General features: G+C 51.0%; 1 protein-coding gene across 1 annotated transcript; it reads right to left on the reverse strand.

Moving 5' to 3' along the window:
* Positions 1-285: 285 nt before the first annotated feature.
* On the reverse strand, positions 286-19306 carry LOC102063272 (uncharacterized). Its single transcript, XM_026798658.2, is given in 11 exon segments — positions 286-468; positions 471-1951; positions 2264-2405; positions 2684-2793; positions 3114-3304; positions 3431-3555; positions 3664-3763; positions 4015-4104; positions 5966-6081; positions 16625-16812; positions 19154-19306. Coding segments are annotated over 11 exon segments (2631 nt in total). The 5' UTR covers positions 19195-19306; the 3' UTR covers positions 286-421.
* Positions 19307-20263: the final 957 nt, after the last annotated feature.

The raw sequence follows: 20263 nt of genomic DNA on the forward strand, positions 1-20263 counted from the left end.
CCTGAAAGACTCCTCATGGAACAAACCACTCAATCTTAGACTGCCTGACAGCACTGGAAGACAAAATCCTGAGATACCAGAGGCACCACAGGCAGGTACAAGAAGAGCTCACAGCTGCTGGTGGCTTTCCAAGACAGGGCTCCCGGTTCACAGTGAGCTCCAAACCAGGCTGCCCACAAAGGATGGCGTGGCTGCACCCCTGGCAGACCCCTTGCTCCCTCCTCAGGTCCTGCAGCCCTCACACCTCACCTTGAGCTGGATCTCACAGGCACAGAGGGGCTGCCCAGCTGAGAGGGGAACTGATGGGCAGCCAGGGCCCTGCCCAGAGCACGGGGGGGCTCCTGCACCCACCTTCACAGGGAGAGCTGCTGAGCACCTTGGAACTGAGCCTGGTGAGGAGCAGGGTGCTCCAGGGCGGGTCTCAGCAGGGCAAGGCAAAGCACCTGGCTGCTGGGGAAGGGGTGTTTGAGCAGCATCCCTCAGGAAGGTGCTGTCATGCCTGAAAAGGCTGTTTCCATACTGGCACTCGGACAGCACGACGCAGTCCATTTGGTGGGCACTGGGATCTGTGCTGGAGCCCGGCTGGAGCCCGCTGTGGTGCACTGGAGCTGCCCCAGCCTGCAGGAGCCATGGCTGTGAGAACCACTTCTCCTCTCGGGGCACTGCCTGCTCCCCTTCCCAGGAAAAGCTGGGCTCTGCATGGCCTGCCAGGGGCTGTTTGGGGAAGCCACCATGCCCTGGCAGCTGCCTGGCTCCTAAGGGGGCAGGGAGAGCAACCTCCACATCACAGAGCTTCCCATCCCCAGCGAACAGGGACTCATGCAAGCCCTGGGCAGGGCAAGGAAAAGACTGGGAGGGGATTGGCAGCCACAGCCCAGCCCCTGGGGGATTCTCAGGGCTGCCACCTGGCAGAGTCTGGGACTCCAGGTATGCTCCTGCAGCTTCCAGCTGTTTTGGAGCTACGGCCAGTGAAGCCTCTGATGGGCAACTGGCTGGGTTTGCCTGGAGAGGGACACTGTGGCACAGAGTCCCCAAGGTGTTTGAGCCCACCAGCTGGCACCCAGGCTGGCTCTGAGCAGCAGGAAGAGTGTTATCTAGAGGAGCAGAGAGGGTGGCTTCTGCCTGAAGGGCTTGGTCTGCCAGTTGAAGTGCTGCAGAGGATTTGCTGCTGGACATGGGGACACCCAGCGCAGTCCCTGCCACCAGCCTGGCTGGGTTGAACAGGACCTGCTGCTCTGGCTGGGCAAAGCTGCCCTCAGAGGGAGCAGAGCCCATGGAGCTCAGAGCCCCCTGGCCTCCCCATGTGCCCGCTGCCTGGGGCTCTGCTGGGAATGCTGAGCCAGCTGCCCAGCAGCGCTGGAAGTGAGCCACAGCACTGCTTTCCTCATGGCAGCATTGGAACTCCAGGCTCTTTCCAGCACCCTCCCTGAGGAGCACCTGCCCCACACAGGATGGCACCTTGGTGCCAAGCCCCTGAGCTGGTGGCTCCTCCTGTGCCCCCAGGCTGAGCACAGCCTCCTCCCACTGCTGCAGCTCCGTGCTGCCCACGTTCAGGCTCTGGCAGGCATTTCCATCCACCTCACTCTTCTCAAAGAGGGTTTCAATGACCACCAGGAGGGAGTTGCTCTCCTCCTTGGCACTGCTGGTGTCCTCATTCTGGGTCAGCCCATCAGGCTCAGGGATGAAACCTGGCAAGGAGAACTGAGGCACGTTATCCATGTGGGAATTGTATATGGATGCATCCTGCTTCATCATGGCCCCAAGGAGAGAGTTGGGGTCTACCAAGCGCTGCTCTGAGTTGGAGTTTGCTTGCACCTGCAGCTCCTCCTTGGCTTGGAACAAGTCCAAGAACCCAGGAAGGGCATTCCCATACAAGACTGCTTCCCCCGTGGCAAAGCTGAAAGGCAGCTGCAGGTTTCTCTTGTGGAGATGTTCCTCGCCTTCTTCATTCCTTCGGCGTGGAGGCAAAAAGGGATGGAAAAACAGCATGAGCAGCTCCTCCAGGCCAGGCAAAACCACCCTTCTAACAGCAAGGGGGTGGAGAACTCACAGCCCTGCCCTGGCTTGTCTAGAGGAAAAGGGGGCTGGATTGGGCTGGCTACAAGAGGGCTCTGGGGAGCCCACAGAGAGGTCTGCATCGCTCAGGAGGACAAATGCTGCAAAGTGCCAACCTCACCTCCCCTTCCCTCCACCTCCACGGCCTCTTCATGCCTCAGGCAGCCCCCCAGCCCCAGAGCAGCTGAAGGGGAACAGCAATACTCACGACAGGGCTCGCTGGCGGGCGATGATGCAGTCGGGCCTGTCCCCTTTGTAGACCAGCCGTGCGTTGGCCTGCACCCACACCCAGCTGCCCCTCTTGGTCAGCAGCCGGAACACCGTCAGCCCGCTCTCGCCCGTCTTCATCACTGGGGCAGGGACACAGAAGAAGTGCCACAGACACAGATCCTCCATGGGGGCAGACAAATGACACGTGCAAGATGCCACGAGGTTGGGTATTGCCTCATGGCCGTGCTACAGGGGCAGGAGATGCAGCATGCTGTCTCTCTGCCAACTCCCTGAGCTCATCCAGGAGGAAGAGCCTTTGTCACAGCTGCTCCAGCCCCAGGACAGACAGCACCAAGGAGCAATTATACACCCAGGCCAGAGCCTTGAGGCACCCCACAAACACCCCCCCAGCACTCACTTCTCACGTGGTGCTCTGCGCAGTGCATCATGTCCGCCGCGTGCACAAACTGGTATCCGGACCCCCTCCTGCACAGCTCCACCTCCGTGTATCCCAGGACAACCTTCCCCCTGGAGACAGCACAGCAATGTAGCGACACCAGGGATGCATCCCCCACAGCTGCACCCCACTGGCCAGACCCCACTTTTGGTGGGGCAATGCTCCACCCTGGGCTGAGCTGCATCCCCTGTTCCATAAAGCACCCAAACCACAGCAGACAAGAAGTGCTGGTGCCCAGTTAACCTGCTCCCCCCGTGTTACTGGGGGCCTGCAGTAGAGGGACAAATACATCAGGCCATGGCAGCTGGGTCAGGTGTTCCTCATCCCCACCAGGTCTAGTTTTCTGTCCAGCACCAGGATTTTGCCACAGGGAAAGTGTGAGATGCCTTACCGGGAATCACAGGCCATGGGAGTGAAGTCCAGCTTGTGCTTTGTCTGAAAGAACAGCGTTTTGGTCCGGAGCTCCAGGATGGAGAGAGGCTGGAGGAGTGTGGCAATGGCAAAGAGAGCAACTGGGGACTTGTCTGCTGCTGACTTTTGCTGCCCAAGAAGGAACTTCAGGCGCCCACGGAAATTCAAGGCCTTACATGGATTAGAAAACATGGGTGTGAAGCAAACAGGGTGGTGGGAACTGGCTGTGCTCTCATCCCTATAGGACACAAGAGGCTCTGCGGGCACAGGAGGAGCAGAGGGGTGTCCCAGCATTACCAGGAATCCCGAGGAGTTATCCAGCAGGCAGCGGAAGCGGCAGGTGAAGCTCCTCTCCACAAAGGATTGCTTCTCAGCACGGAGGCGCTGCGAGCCGGCAAGCAGCGGCTGCTCATGGGGAAAAGCTGGAAAAGAAAAGGCAACAGGAAGTTTTCCAAGTTGTGCTGCACAGCCTGAGCTCCTGGATCAGAGGTGCTCGAGTGATCCTGCTGCAGGATCAGCCTGGCACTCACTGTCAGCAGCATGCACCGGGGGCCCGTGCAGCTGGCGGCGGAAGGCGGCCCTGTCGTCCGCATGGATCAGCTCGTACACGCTCTGGTAGATGAGATCCGACTGGAATGACAAAACAAAACAGCGTCTGCTCCTGGACAGCCTGGCAGACGTGTCAGGAGGAGGACAGGGCAGAAGGTTTCCCTTCCTGAGTACTAAAAGTGCAGGATTGAGTGTGAAGAACAGGCAAACTACAGCTCCTTCCCCTGCCACAGGAGCTGGCGGCCTTTGGGAAGCTTTGCTCTCCATCTGCACCTCCTTCCCACACCAGGACTGCATCCATCTGTTTCCAGCCAGGAGAACAAGGTGCTCACCTGGTGGAAGCCCAGGTAGTCCTGCACGGTGGGGGAGATGTAGAAGATGTATCCGTCCTCAGTCACGGCAATGACAAATCCATTGAGTGCCTGAAAGCAAAAGTTCAGTCCAAACTTACTCTGCCCAGCTTCCATCCAGCTGCTGAACCATGAAATCCTCCCAGCTTGTTGGATGTTCCTTCAGCATCCTTCTTCCCCAACAAGGAATCCCACAAAGAGAGACAGCACTTGGTAGCCATGCAAGGTCCAGTTCAGTGGAGTTTCTTGTTCTCAGCACAAGCAATGATCCAAGCTGGACTGACCACTTTCTCCAAACCCCCCATGGAACCCCCTGTCACTGCAGGGCAGCTCCTGCATCAGGAGGGACCAGCTAAGGAGAGGTTCCGTGGAGGATCTGGAGTCCTCCTTTCCATCTGGGAATAGCTACACTCTCCTAGGGCTGTGCTTTGGACATGATCATCCTCGTGGGTCCCTTCCAGCTCTGGATATTCTATGATTCTGGTGACCATTTCAGGCTGATTTCCCTCAAAAGCAAAGCACTGCACTAGATAGTAACTCATACCTCCTGTTCTTGACTGTGATATGTTTAATTTATTAGTGAATGGAAGGAGAGAAATTAGGGAAAGAACACCCTAAATGGAAACCTAGCATACAGATCCAGCTTGCTGAGGGACTAGTCCCTTCCCTTTGTGTGCTACAGCTCCCTGAAGGACCCCAAGCCAGAGATTTCTGCAAATCACAATATATGCTTAAAATCATCTTCGTGGGGAGGAAAAAACAGCCACCAGACAGCTCAGCAGGGGGATTTCTGTCACAGTAACATCTCATAAGCTCTCCAGATGCCTTCAATCACCCCAGCCTGCCAATGCTCTGATGTTGATGGCTCAACAAATTGCCATCAAATGGTCCAAACCCAAAGCCCTGGGGAGTGCTCAGGAGCAGCTCCAGGCTGGGGCAGCCACGCGCTCCCTGCTGGTATCCAGCTGTTCCTCTGTGACCATCACACTCACACACAGCTGGGACCCTGGGGGACCTCGTGTGGTGCAGGATTCACTGCCAGAAGTCACACCGAGCTCCCAGGAGTCACTGCCTCGCCAAAACCCCACATGGAGGCTCCTGCTGGGGGTCTGCTCACACTGCCTGCTGCCTGGAAGGCAGGGTCCTGCAGGAGCAGGGCTGAAGCGACCAAAGCCAGGCTTAAAGAGAGCCAAGCATCCATCTGCCAGTGTTTGGAGAGGTGGGAGAAGAGGACTGAAGGCCCAGAAAGCCTACAGGAGAGTTGAGGGTGGCACAGGGTGTCCAGAGCAGCTGTGGCTGCCCCTAGATCCCTGGAAGTGCCCAAGGCCAGGCTGGATGGGGCTTGGAGCAGCCTGGGATGGTGGAAGGTGTCCCTGCCCATGGCAGCTCATCACAAGATGAGCTTTGAGGTCCCTTCCCACCCAAACCATTCTGGGATTCTGCGAGAGCCCAGGCACAGGAGATGGCAAGAGCATGGAATGATTGAAGGTCTTGGCCAGACTCATCCCTACAGAGCTCACACAATGCCCCAGGTAGGGCAAGGAGTTCCTGGGGGATGTTTTGTCCCACACTCTCAACATTCTCCTCTTGCCCTTTGCTAAAGATAATGAACCAACCCAGCACCTTGGGAACTACTCAGGGATCCATCCTCACACCACCACATGACATCCCTGGAACCTCCTGGCTGGGATGGAGCCCGTGTCCATGAGATGTAACACAATCAAAGGGGCAGCAAATTGCAGTGGGATGAGAGGAAACATTGGGAATGGGGATCTGGACCCATCCCAGCCAGGCAGTGCCACTGATCTCTATCCCCAGGAACTCAGTGCCTGCAGGAATCACAGTGAAGCAGCTCTGGGCAAGGCAGGGTCTCTTCCCACTCCACAAAAAGCTCCAGAGCAGTTTGGGCAGACCCCAAATGACCAAGCCATACCTGGAGCAGCAGCTCTCCCTCAGGGAACAGCTCCCTGTCACCCTGCAGCTCTGTCCATCTGTCCCCTCCTGGAGGTCTGGGCTGATCCACGCAGTTGCCAACGTTTGAAGCTGTGGCTGCAAGTGAGAAGGCAAGAAATCAGTGTGGAATGGGTGTGACCGTGTTCACAGCGGTCTGAGGATGACAGGAAGAGATGAGGGTCTGACTCCATGTTTCAGAAGGCTTGATTTATTATTTTATGATATATATTACATTAAAACTATGCTAAAAAAATAGAAGAAAGGATTTCATCAGAAGGCAGATAAGAATAGAATAGAAAGGAATGATAACAAAAGCTTGTGGCTTGGACTCTGTCTGAGCCAGCTGGGCTGTGATTGGCCATTAATTAGAAATAACCAACATGGGCCAATCAAAGATGCACCTGTTGCATTCCACAGCAGCAGATAACCATTGTTTACATTTTGTTCCTGAGGCTTCTCAGGAGGAAAAAATCCTAAAGAGGATTTTTCATGAAATATGTCTGCGACAGAAGAGGCAAGCCAGGAGCTTCCTGCTCCTCCTCCCCACCCCAGGGCTGCTCATACAGCTGCTGGGTGGAAGGAGTGACCATCACTGGGAACTGGCACAGAGCCCACTCACAGAGCCATGCCCAGCTTCTGGGCTGCCCAGGCTGGAGAATGTCAAGAGCCAGAACATCTCTGGCTGTCCTGAGCAACCCAGACTCCTGCCAGGGGTCTCAGAGACCCTGGCACAAAGCCCAAAATTCCTGTGGTTTTGATTATGACCCGTGGAGCAAATTACCAACCTTGTATGAAGATCAGCAAGCCACGACAGTTTAGGTAGAATCTTAGTGAAGTTATCATGGCGTGGAAAAGTAGATTTTAGGGTTTTTGGTATGGGGGTTCAGGAGGCAAGATGGAGGGAACTGAGCGTGTCCAGACTTTCTCCTTCTTCTTCTTGGCCTTCATCTTCTGCTGTGATGTTGGCACTTTTAGATTGGTTTAGAGTAGAAGCTCACTATCTAACATAGGTGATAGGCATTGGAAAGTAATTGTAAATATTGTACGTGTAGTTGTTTTTAGTATAAAAAGATAACACCGCCCTGGGGCAGGCAGAGTGCATCAGACTGTCTTGCTGAGTGGACCTCGGCAGGGGAGAAGAAAATTTTTTATAGATAAGATACAATAAACAACCTTGAGACCGAGAAACGAAGAGCCCTGACTCCTCCTTCAAGTGCCAGGCTGGGAAAAGAGACTTTCCAACTTTTCTCAAGGTCACTGTGAGCAGTGAGAGATCCTGACACTGAATCAGCCTGGGGAGCTCATGGCAGCAACTCCTTGCTTCTACTCTAAACCAAACTCTAACATCACAGCAGAAGATGGAGGCCAAGAAGAAGAAGGAGAAAGGCTGGACACACCCAGATCCCTCCATCTTGCTTCTTGAACTCCCATACCTGAAACCCTAAAATCTACTTTTCCACTCCGTGATAACTTCACTAACATTCTACTTAAACTGTTGTGGCTTGCTGATCTTCATACAAAGTTAGTAATTTGCTCCACAAGTCATAATCAAAACCACAAGCATTTTGGGCTCTGAGACCCCTGGCAGGAGTCTTGGCTGCTCAGGACAGCCAGAGGGATGTCCTGAGCTGTGACAATTCAGGAGCTGCCTCATGCTTCAGCACTGGATGCCTTCAAGGTAACACCCCTGGGTGCAGCCATCCTGCTGCCCTGTTTGTGGGACCTGGAGCACCACAGGACTCCCACAGAACCAGCTCTTCAGGGAACAGGAATGAGCACAAAGGCTCCCAGGGACATCTCCAGCACGATCCTTTATCTGCTGATTATCACTGAAAAAAAAACCTCAAACCAGCAAAAGGATGATTTTCAAGGCATGTTTTTGCACCAGCTCACACACCAAAAAAAAAAAAAAAAAAAAAAAAAAAAGAGAGAAAATCACAGAAAGGCTCAAAGCAGCTCCTGCTCCTGTGTAGGAACCACCCCACCCCTGCCACCACCAGCAGCTCGTGCAGCTCCCTGAGGTCTGATACCCTATGTAATTCACATCCCAACAGAGAGCACTGCCTGCCCAGCTCAGCCCTGGGTGTCAGATGGTGCTGGATCCAAAGGGAAAAGATCCTCTGAATTCTGGATATGAGGAGGCACCTCAAACCATCCATACATTTAGTTTTCTCCATGGCAGAAACTTTCACTACAACACTGAAATGCTTTAAATGTTTGTTTGGTTTCTTCTCTGGTAACCAAAACAATTCGGAATCTAAAGAAGTTTCACATGCAACTGCTGATCTGGGACACTTTGCTCTGCAGAAAAAAAAAAAAAAAATGGATTGGCGCGTTTGAATTCAAAACTAATTTGAAATGAAAGCATTGCTGGGATGTATTCACTCCTGGAGCCTGAGTGCCAACAAGCACCCACCCATGGAGGTTTCATCATGCAGGGCATGGATGCAGCAGGGTGAGGGTATCCAGCTGCAGGTCTTGCACAAGGTGACACAAACTGCAGTGCAGAGGGTGCTCTGGAGCAGAGTCAGCCCTCATCTCCATGGCTGCCAGAGCTGGGACACTTCCTGCTCCCTCTGACCTTCAGCACTCCTTGGAGATGCTCAGGCAGCATCCCCACCTTGTCCATCAGCCACAGCCTCTGCTCTTTTCCATCCTGTGCTGTCAGACCTGCCTGCTCAGGGCATGTGAGACCTCTGGGCAAGATGAGATTCAACAGAATCTTTGCTTGGAGACACCAAGCAAAAAGTGTGATTGCCATGTGATCCCCAAGGGAAAAAATCCCATCTGGACCACGTGGCTTCAATTTGCACTTCATGGAGCCTAATAGTTTCAAAATGAAACATCGATTCTCATTTAAAATTTGATTTCTTTTGAAGGGCTCACTCCTCTCTAAAGCATTGAAATGAGGCAGGCTGGCAGGGGATTTCAAAAAGAAACAAGTTCTCCCAAAATAAAGCTCCAAAAGGGCACAGAACTTTTTGAGAGCATGCACATCCTGAGAGCATCTGGCCTCCAGCTCTCTCCCAGTGTACACCAGCAGCATCTGCAGGGAAAGCTGGGGAGAGCTGCTGTGGCTTTCAGAATCCAGCAGGGAATACCCATTTGGGGCTTTCCAGCAAAATTTCTTCACCTCTCCCACTGATCTCAGGAAGGGGCTTTAAATCTCCCACCATAGGTGCTCGCTTCCCCTTTTCTCAAGCACAGAGCAGTCCATTTCTGCACAGCTGAGCTCAAAAATCCTCCAGAATCTGTCTCCCATGGGACACACCTGACCTGGGGAGAAGGTCTGGAGCATGGAGAGAGGGCAGGAAACTCGAAGAGATGTTGTGTGCCCCCAAAGTGCTGGTAGTGTGGAGCAGCTGGTGCTCACAGCCAGGGGGCCCTGCTGTTCCTGCGGCTCTCCTCCTCCAAACAGGTCTCTGAACTCATCCTCACTCAAACTGCCAAGAACCATCGGGATTGGGAGCAATCCCAAGCAGAGGACTCCAGGCCCATGCAACCACCAAGGGTACAGAGGCTATTCCCAGTCACTTTTTTGTTGTCTTACATATCAAGAGTTCTATTATCATTATGGTGAAAGGGTTCCATACCACCAGAGTTTCGTAACTCCGCGATGTTTCTTGTATGCAGCTCCTCTCAGCACTGACTGTTCCTGGTCCTTGCAGTAGTCATCATCTGACTCCAGATCCCACCAATCCACTCTTTTATACCACTGTTCTTACTTGCTACAGCTGTGACCTGTTAACATCAGGCCTGCTCCTAATCTTTAGTAATTGGTCCAGCTACAACTCGTCGGGGGATAAGATTGCATTCTATACCACCTTCATTCACCCATAGTGTATCCCCCGACACTTTTTGACTTGGAAGGGAAAACCCCAACATTTTAACCATATCCCAGCTGACTTACAACACAGGAAACCTCACGTGAGGGAGGGGGTCACTCCTGAAACAGCCCCTTGCTTGAGACAAGATGGGGAGATGACACCCTCTGGAATCCCACCTGGAGCCATGTGTGACCATGTTCACAGGGGTTTTCAAATGAGGGACGGGACGAGAATGTTGACTCCGTATTTCAGAAGGCTTGATTTATTATTTTATGATATATATTACATTAAAACTTCACTAAAAGAATAGAAGAAAAAGTTCTCATCAGAAGGCCAGCTAAGAATAGAAAAGAATAAAAAACAAAGGTTTGTGGCTCGGACAGAGAGAGAGAGCCAGCTGTGCCGTGATTGGCCATTAATTCCAAACATCCACATGAGACCAATCACAGATCCACCTGTTGCATTCCACAGCAGCAGATAATCAGTGTTTACATTTGTTCCTGAGGCCTCTCAGCTTCTCAGAAGGAAAAAATCCTAAGGAAAGGATTTTTAATGAAAATATGTCTGTGACAGCCATGGATCCCCCAGCCTGCTGCAGCCAGGTCTGCAAGGGGCCAAGGGCTAAGATGGACTGGAAACAGTGGCTGGCTAGGAGAAGAGACCCCCACGGGCTGCCAGGCAGCACAAAGCAGGTGAGAAGCTGTATTAAAAGCTGGCTAATTCATCCCATTTAACACACTCCTTCTAATGGAGCAGTTCAGACTCCCACACCAAGCAGCTGAGATCACAAATTAATGGGATTAAAGGCAACAGGTCCAACGTGTATCCAATCTATAATATACCCACAACAACAAAAGTAACTGGGTAAAAGGACAATTCCCTTTTGCTGTTTTTGCCCAGTTTTTCCAATCTCCTGCAGTGCATCTTGGACAGTTAATGGGAATTAACACATGGATGTGGTGCTTAGGAACATGGGTCGGTAGTGGGCTTGGCAGTGCTGGGTTAATGGTTGGACTTGATGATCACAGAGGTCTTTTCCAAGCTCAGTGATTCCATAATTCCATGAAAAAGACTGTGGCAAAAGCCATCTGCATTACCAGCTAAGTCCCAGGCATCTGCTGGGGCAGTGTGGTCATCACTTACATATTCAAAGTGCTGGGGCTGTGTGTAATTTTTAAGACAGTAGGGAAAAATCCAGCTCTGTTTCAAACCCCAATACCACCCAGAGCACTGCAGGTTTCCTGCTGCTGGTGTGATCCCCAAGGACTGCAAGGTGTTCACTCAGCCAGGGAAGATGCCAGACAGGATCAGCAGAGCTTCCAGCATCAATGAATCAGGATGGGCCCCATACATCCCCAAGAGCACCCCTGTCACAGACATCTTTTGTGAAAAATCCTTTCCTTACGATTTTTCCTCCTGAGAAGCTGAGAGGCCTCAAGAATAGAGTGTAAACAATGGTTATCTGCTGCTGTGGAATGCAACAAGCAGATCTTTGACTGGCCCATGTTAATTGTTCGTAATTAATGGCCAATCGCAGTCAGCTGGCTCAGACAGAGAGTCCAAGCCACAAACCTTTGTTGTCATTCTTTCTTTTTCTATTCTTAGCTAGCCTTCTGATGAAATCCTTTCTTCTATTCCTTTAGTATAGTTTTAATGTAATATATATCGTAAAATAATAACTCAAGCCTTCTGAAACATGGAGTCAAATCCTCGTCTCTTCCCTTATCCTAAGACCCCTGTGAACATGGTCACACACCCCCTCTATGGGTTGGCTTTCTTGCCTCTGCAAGGAGGTTCCTAAGCCCTTCCAGAGGAGGAAAAACTTCCATCAGGACAAACAAAAAGGAGCAGAGTCATCTAATCTCTTCACTCGTTCGCCCATCACATTCCCAAAGGAATATGTGACAAGGCAGCCATGGAGGCTAGAACACATCCCTTGCCTCTGGCATAGATTTGGTGCTGAAAATAAAAGGTTATTGGTAACAACCCCAGAGCCAGATCTGCTCTCTCAGACTGGGTTACACTGACAAGCTTCACCCATGGCAAACACTTCTCTTTGAACAGGCCCTAGAGGTGCCTGGCATCCAAAAACCAGGAGCTCCTCCAGCAACACCGAGCCACACACAACCATTTTTGTCTTGGATCCAATCCCAAACCCTGTCAAATCAGCACCAACCTTTGCCTCCTCAGCTGCTGAACAAAGGCACGGTGCCAAGCAGAGCAGACTCATGCCATCCAAGTGAGACAGACAAATGCCAAACCCTCGGATTAGAAACTCCGTGGAAAAGTCACTCAGCATTTTCTGAGGAGCACAGAAATGCCCTGGGGAGCGCTGGCATCCCCAAATCCACACCAGCCTGTCCAACCTGCTGCTGCAAACCTTCATTCCAAACACTCCTGCAGGATCTTGCCCAGGGACAGATTTGGGCTCGACTCCTTTCACTGCCTCAGACCCCTGCAGCTCCGGCCCAACAGCCAGCTCTGGTAACAACAAACAACGAGGAGATGAATAAAAAAAAGCTAATTTAGTGCTGATTGCAGCGAGATTACCCAGGGACACCTGCTGCCAGCTGCCCTGCAGCACAGCACTGGGGAGGGAGCTGGTGAGACCAGCACCAGAGTGGGGAAAGGACCTGGTGAGGCCTCCTGAGCGCCAGCCAGGTGAGCTGCATGGGGAGGCAGCCCACTGTTCAATATTTTCTAGGAGCTCTTAGATATCCCAAGCTTTGCCAGACTCCAGTGTGGTCTCACACCAGGACAGGGTTTTCCATGGATTCTGAAAGAGACTGGGTTAGGTTGGATGCTGGGAAAGAATTCTCCCCTGTGAGGGTGGTGAGGCACAAATTACCAAAGCAGCTGTGGGTGCTCCATCCCTGGAAGAGTTTCAGGCCAGGCTGGACAGGGATTGGAGCACCCTGGGATGGTGGGAGGTGTCCCTGCCCATGGAAGGGGTAGAATGGGATGAACTTCCTTCCAACCCAAATCCGTGTGGGACTCTGATCCTCTCTTCTCCTAGGAAGAAGACATGGCAGCACATTTCCTAATCACACCCTCTCCACCTCAGAGAGCATTTTAAGCCCAATTTTCTCGCTCACCCTTGGCAGAGCCACATCTGCAATCCCAACATCTGCTTCCTTTGCTACAGGAACCATAGGACACACAACTCTCCAGCTAGCTGGAGCTTTAGCAAGCCACTAAAATCCATCCAGGCTTTTATGAGATCTCCCTCTTTGCAGCCAGTCACAGCACAGAGGGGCCTGAGCATCGTGGCAGTCGGCAGCAGAGACACCAGCTTTTCTCCTTGGGCTCTTGCTCTCATCAGCAGTGTCGCTCCAGATCTGTCTGGGAGGCTGTCACACACAGGTCCAAGTAGCAACCACTGCAAATTGGTTTGCAGACAGAGCTCAGCACAAATCTGGCAGTGAGGCCCAGCCACTGTTGACACGAGTGACAAAACCTTTAAAGTGCCTTTGAGGCAGAGGCAGCGATAGCACCAGAGCTGTCACCGCTACCCAGGCTGGGCAGAGCTCGGGCAGACCAAGCCCTGAGTCCCCTGGTTTTGTGCAGGGAAGGCTGAGATCCCAAGAGAGAGCTGTGCATCACCTGCAGTGTTTGCCCTGGGGCACAGGGGAGTTACAGCGTGCACACCTGTGATGGCGTTCACAGGGGCTCTTGGATTGCGGGAGAGATGAGGATCTGACTCCATGTTTCAGAAGGCTTGATTTATTATTTTTTGATATATATTACATTGAAACTATACTGAAAGAATAGAAGAAAAAGTTCCATCAGAAAGCTAGCTAAGAATAGAATAACAAAGAATGAATAATAACAAAAGCTTGTGTCTTGGACAGAGAGTCTGAGCTACCTGTGACTGGCCATTAATTAAAAACAACTTTATGAGACCAATCACAGATCCACCTGTTGCATTCCACAGCAGCAGATAATCATTGTTTACATTTTGTTCCTGAGGCTTCTCAGGAGGAAAAATCCTAAAAAAAAAGTTTTTTCGTGAAAGATGTCTGCGACACACACCCTGAATCAGTTCCTGGAAGCATGGAAGGAGCTCCCAGAGCTTCCCCCTCTAGCCCCGAGGCTTAGCATTTCCAGCAAACTACTAATTAGTCTGGTTTCTCCTTAAAGCACAGACAGAGGAGAATATTTAAAAGCAAAGCAGACTCAAAGGACAATGCAGTGAGTCACCACCCTGCAATGGAAACCAGGATCCCATGCAGATTATCAAGTCCTTTTCTTGTATCCCCTGTGGAAGCAGGCACAGATACCAGCACCCAAACCCACTGTGGTTGTCTGCCGCAGACATCTTTTTATGGAAAATCCTTTCCTTAGGATTTTTCCTCCTGAGAAGCCTCAGGAACAAAATGTAAACATTGATTGTTTGCTGCTGTGGAATGCAACAGGTGGACCTGTGATTGGTCTCATGTTGGTTGTTTCTAATTAATGGCCGATCACAGTCAGCTGGCTTGGAGACTCTGTCCGAGACAGAAGCTTTTGTGATCATCCTTTCCTATTCTATCCTTAGCTAGCCTTCTAAGGAAGGCTAAATATATACTAAATATATACTAAACTATTCTTTTAGTATAGTTTTAATGTAATATATATCATAAAATAATAACTCAAGCCTTCTGAAACATGGAGTCAGATCCTTGTCTCTTCCCTCAACCTTAACACCATCACAGTTGTCTTCTGCTCTGTCCCACCCTAAACACTGCCCCAGGCTCCTACACCCCATTAAACAGGTCTGTTCCACAGCACCCATGCCTCAGAAATACCAGAAAAGGTGGAGAAGGCTGGAAGCCCCTTCTCAGATTTCTCCTGGTGTTAGCAGCCAGACAAGATGCAGACAACACATGGAAGCTCCACTCTAGGGCTGGAGAAAATGCAGCACAAGGGGAAAAGGAGCCTCAGGGCATCACCCTGAGCCTACTGTGCAATTGGTTTCTCAATTGCCTGGAGATAAGGCAATTACCACTCTATCAAAACATCCATCTCTATCCTGCCTGGAGATAAGGCCAGGCTTGGACTGCGGGTGAGGATAGGGATGCTCCTCAGATGATGCCTGCTGCAGAAGAGCCAGCACAAAGCACAGGACAGCAAACCTGAGGCAGAAAGCAGAGCACAAGGGGTGCCAGCACGTCCCCCCAAAATTCCCAACAGGACACACCAGCAGCATGGGGCTGCTGTGACCTGCAGCTGGCACGGGTCTTCACCAGGCACACTTGAGACCCAGGCCAAGCCTGATGTATCTGGCATGATCTGAAGTCACACAAGATGAACTTCAGGGCAGCGCAAGGGGAAGGAGATGGCAATCACAGGCAAGTGGCCAGATGGGAATAATTGGCCTGGCAGAATGGGGCTGCAGAGCCCCTGCAATGCCAAAGGCTTTTCCAGAGCTGCTCTCTTCGCTGGGAAGCACACGCTGAGCACATCCACTGGGAACCAGCTCCTGCTTGGAGGCACAGGTCCCATCTGGAGAGTTTGGCACAGGAGTCTCCTCCTGGAGCCCAGCATCCCAGCTGGAGAGGGCCCTGGGAGAGCCCAGAGGAGTGGGCACGAGGGAAAAACCAAGGGAGCCAAGTTTATCCAATCTGCCGTGGGGAGAAGACACAATAGGAGCCTCTAAATATAAAAAGCTGCTGCTGCCTTCCTGCCCCATATGCTCTGCATTCCCCAGTGTCCAGCTCCCATTCCATCAGGCCCAAGTCACTGCAGAGGGGACGTGTCCATATCCACGTGTGCTGGTGACTCCTGGGAATGTGGTGACTGCCCCCACCCAGGCTCTGCACCATATATAATGTTAAAATTTATTAAACACACACTGTAACTGCAATAATAATAAAGGGTTGAAGAATAACAGAGAGGGTAGGAGGGAGGGAGAAGGAATATGGAATAAATATAAGAATACCAAATATGGAATAAACAAGGAAATACAGAATATGAAATACAGTAAAAGGGAAAATGTAATACGTATTATATCATGAACATTCAATTATTTAGTGAATTTTATTTTAAACTGCCATTCCAGTCAGATGAGGGAATTGTTGCAGTTCAGCAAGACACAATGCTTTACCCACCTCTCTCTACTTCCCCACAGGGTGCTGGGAGTGTGACACAGGAGGAGTTTTGGACATAAAGGACATAAAATAAAGGCCGGCTGGATTTTTGGACATAAAGAATGGCTGCTAATGAGATGGAGGAACTTTGCAGAGTAGGCCCCCAAGTGTCTCCCACCATCCATGGTGACATTTTCCTGCCAGTATCAACATCCAAGGGCCTGCTCCTGTAACTCACCATCACACTTCTCTCAGGAAACACAACCTCCCATCTCAAAGCTTGGGGTAGAATGTCACAGACATCCTTTATGGAAAATCCTTTCCTTAGGATTTTTCCTTCTGAGAAGCTGAGAAGCCTCAGGAACAAAATGTAAACAATGATTAACTGCTGCTGTGGAATGCAACAGGTGGATCTGTGACTGGTCTAATGTGGTTGTTTCTAATTAATGGCCAATCACAGCACAGCTGGCTCAGACTGAGAGTCAAGCCACAAACCTTTGTTATCATTCCTTCGTTTTCTATTCTTAGCTAGCCTTCTGATGAAATCCTTTCTTCTATTCTTTTAGTACAGTTTTAATGTAATATATATAATAAAATAATAACTCAAGCCTTCTGAAACATGGAGTCAGATCCTCATCTCTCCCCTCATCCTGAGACCCCTGTGAACGCCGTCACAGTGGAACACAAGCTGTGCAGTGGGGATCGATCCCAGGGGCTTTCCCCCCTCCCAGCACGGACACTCACCCCTCAGGTAGCTCTTCACCCTCAGGTAGCCCACGGCCAGGCGGAGGATGGAGAGTTTATCCAGCCTGGAGCGCACATCCTCGGGGAAGGGCAGCAGCCCCGTCAGCTTGCTCAGCTCCTGGTTCAGCCGCTCCCGGTGCCGCTTGGAGGGGTTGGACTTCACACCCTCGGCAGGGGGGGCTTTGGGGCTGCAAGAGGCACAGGAGAGGATAATCAAACTGGGATTGTCCAGCAGGCTCTTTTCAAACCCAGCACTGGCTTTGCTGCAGCCACAACAGTGAAATTATGAAGATTTTTACACACACACAGACACACACTGCTCCTCTTAGAAATCACAGAATCACAGCACGGTTTGGGTTGGAAGAGACCTTAAAGCTCATCTTGTTCCATCCCCTTCTACTATCCCAGGCTGCTCCAAGCCCTGTACAACCTGGCCTGGAACACTTCCAGGGATGGGGCAGAATGAGATGAGCTTTAAGGTCTCTTCCAACCCAAACCATTCTGGGATTCTGGGACTTAAACAAAGGGATATCGCATAGGGTGATTTAGGGCACTGCACTGTGAAAAGAGCCTCTCTTAAAAAAAAAAAAAAAAAGTTTTGTTTTCTTCCAATATTCTGATTTCTGTCCCTTTCAGATAGGCATTTCCAAATTAAACCAGCATTTGATGCCAAACTTAGGAGGAACAGTGTCCAGGAGAGCAGCCTGAAGCCTACACGAGGTCCCATCTCTGCGAGCTGCACTTATTTCACCCACCCCAGCCAAAACCCCAGCACAGCAATAAGAGCTCAGTTAATAACTTTAACAAGTCCTGGATCTCACCCTGTGTCCTTCATTTTTTAACGCCAATCTGAATTTCACAGCTCAAAGGCAAACCCAGATCTGCAACCCCTAACACGCAGCTCGTTTGGTTTGATGTAATTTGTCTAACCACAAACTCGCAGCCTCTCTTCAGGAAGGAGCTTTGGATAACAGGACCTGCCAGTGTTTAGCAGCAATTTAAGCTCCCTCCTCTACCACCACTCTCCAATCTCATCTGGCAGGGCTGCTCGCATGTGTGACACGAGAGGAAATGAGCATTAAATGAAATGCACCGAAGTGCCTGTTGAATTTGCAGCTCAGGGAGAGACTGAGGGGTCTTTTAAGGCTGAATGGAAAACTGCAGCATTTCCCCAGGAAAGCTGGAGCCTGCTGGGTTGGAAGAGCTGCATCAGGAGGGATATCCCCTCTCGCAGGGAGGCTGGCACAACCCAGCTCCAAACTGGTCCACACAAGCTGGGTAAAACACACTGGCACTGTTTACAAAGCTGAAACACTTTTGAAATCACAGTCATGCACCAGGAAGGGGAAAAATTAAATTAGGTTTCACAAAATTTGTCTGAGATTCCTCAGATATCCTTTAAAGTCTTCTGGCCGCTCACCATCCAAATCCAGCTCCAAACAGACAGAAAGAAGAGAAAATGGGACTGGTTTGTTTTTCCCCAGCTGCTCCTTGAACGGGGGAAGTGTATCCCTTCTGCAAGCTGGCAAGTACCAAGGGAGATTACTCCTGACAGTGGGACTTGCCTGAGCTGATCTATTAATTCTCAAGAAGAGTTTTTTGAAGTCAGTAAGAAGGAGAAGCCCCTCAGCCCATCCTCCCTGTCACGTCCCACTGCCACCAGCCCTGCTCTGCCTGGCCGCTCCCAGCAGGATCCCGCTCCAAGGTCTGACCCAGCACGGAGAAAATGAATCTCTTCCCATTCCCAAGGCTGACCTTGCAGAACTCAGGGAATGAAGGCCCTTCTGCTCCAAAGAGACACCTTCTCCTGCACCCTGAGATGCACAAATCCAGCCCAAACCCTCAGGCTGGTGTGCTGAGGGCTGGAATCACCACTCCGAGATGACCAGAAGACAGGTTTGTGGCAAAACAACCATCTTTCATGTTTACACAACAAGACTCTCAATTAAATACCCAAGAGAGGCTCAGGATCACCTCACCACAGGTTTAAAGTATTGATGCTCCCTCCTTCATCCTGGGCTTAAACTCAGCTCATCCGTGTCCTCCCCCACAGCCTCCCAGAAACAGACACCCACCTTTAGCTCCTACACACCTGGAAAAGCTGAGCTTAAACAGGCTGGTGGGACTTGGGAGCTAGGGAAGGCATAAGGGAGGCAGGAAACACCGGCGACACCGAGGGGGATGTTATGCAACAGCTACTGAGCAGCGTGGTAATTAATAATTACAGAATCCAGGTGTTTTGGTAATTACTAATCGCTGTACGATTGATTTAGGCGGGCACCAAAAACAACCCAGCCTGCAAATCACCGCCGAGCGGCTCAAACTCCGCGGCGAGCTTACGGGGGACGAGCATCTTCGGGATTTCTGCTCTCCCACCAGCGTGCCAGAGCCGGCAGCGCGTTAGCTCCAATTAACCCTGATTAAAACCCGGCAATCCAAGCGTGCTGCTGCTGCCGCTGCCTTTGGCTTCCCCCAAAGGCACTTCCCAGAGCCCAGCCGGGCTCTCACTGCCCCGTCCCACGCACCCACCTCTTGGGCACCGGCTTTCTCCTCTTCCTGCCCGCGTACATCCCCGACAACACCGGCAAGAACAGCGGCGACAGCGGCACCGCGCCCGGGGCGGGGCTCCGGCCACCGGCACCGGCCACGCCCCGACCACGCCCTTGGGGACACCACGCCCTTGGGGACACCGAACCCACGGAGCGCGGTGCCTAGTGTCATAAATGAGGAGCTTGACACTTCTTATTTATGGCACTATTCAAGCAGCCAAGGTTAAGTGTGAGCAATGCAGCGCTGGGTACAGCGGGGGAAGTTTTCCCTCTCCAGCTGCACACCCAGAGTTGAGGTTTACAGGTATTTATTTATAGGGGTGCTCATCAGCTTTCTCAGCAGTTTCTATTCCTTATTTTTACATCGCAGTTCTATACGCTGTTGTGATTTAATTTGTCTCAGGATGTATCCCAAAAGGAGCATCCACAGATGGTGGTGGTCCGGTTTCGGAGAGAAGAAAGACGAATCCTATCTGGTGAAGTCCAGCTCCCCAGATGTGGGTCTGTCGCAGACAACTTTTATGGAAAATCCTTTCCTTAGGATTTTTCCTCCTGAGAAGCTGAGAGGCCTCAGGAACAAAAAGTAAACAATGATTATCTGCTGCTGCTGTGGAATGCAACAGGTGCATCTGTGATTGGTCTCATGTGGTTGTTTGTAATTAATGGCCAATTACAGTCAGCTGGCTTGGACACAGCTGGCTTTGTTATCATTCTTTCCTTGCTATTCTTAGCTAGCCTTCTGATGAAACCTTTTCTTCTACTCTTTTAGTATAGTTTCAATGTAATATATATCATAAAATAATAAATCGAGCCTTCTGAAACATGGAGCCAACATTCTCGTCTCTTCCCCAATCCAAGAACCCCTGTGAACACGGTCACATGTATCCACCTTTTAATTACAAGGACTGTAAATCCCATAACAGTGATGTCCACCTTCCCTTGGTCGAAACTATTAATCCTTGATTTGATGTTCATCTTCCTTTCTCAAGCTGTTTTTCTCTGCTTTATTAAGGCGTGAGATAAGCATATTTCCTTTATATATATTCCAAAGCTATAGTTTGGATACAAGCAATATTCTAAAATTATACTT

The sequence above is a fragment of the Zonotrichia albicollis genome, chromosome 10, assembly GCF_047830755.1.
Source record: "Zonotrichia albicollis isolate bZonAlb1 chromosome 10, bZonAlb1.hap1, whole genome shotgun sequence".
Lineage (NCBI taxonomy): Eukaryota > Metazoa > Chordata > Aves > Passeriformes > Passerellidae > Zonotrichia > Zonotrichia albicollis.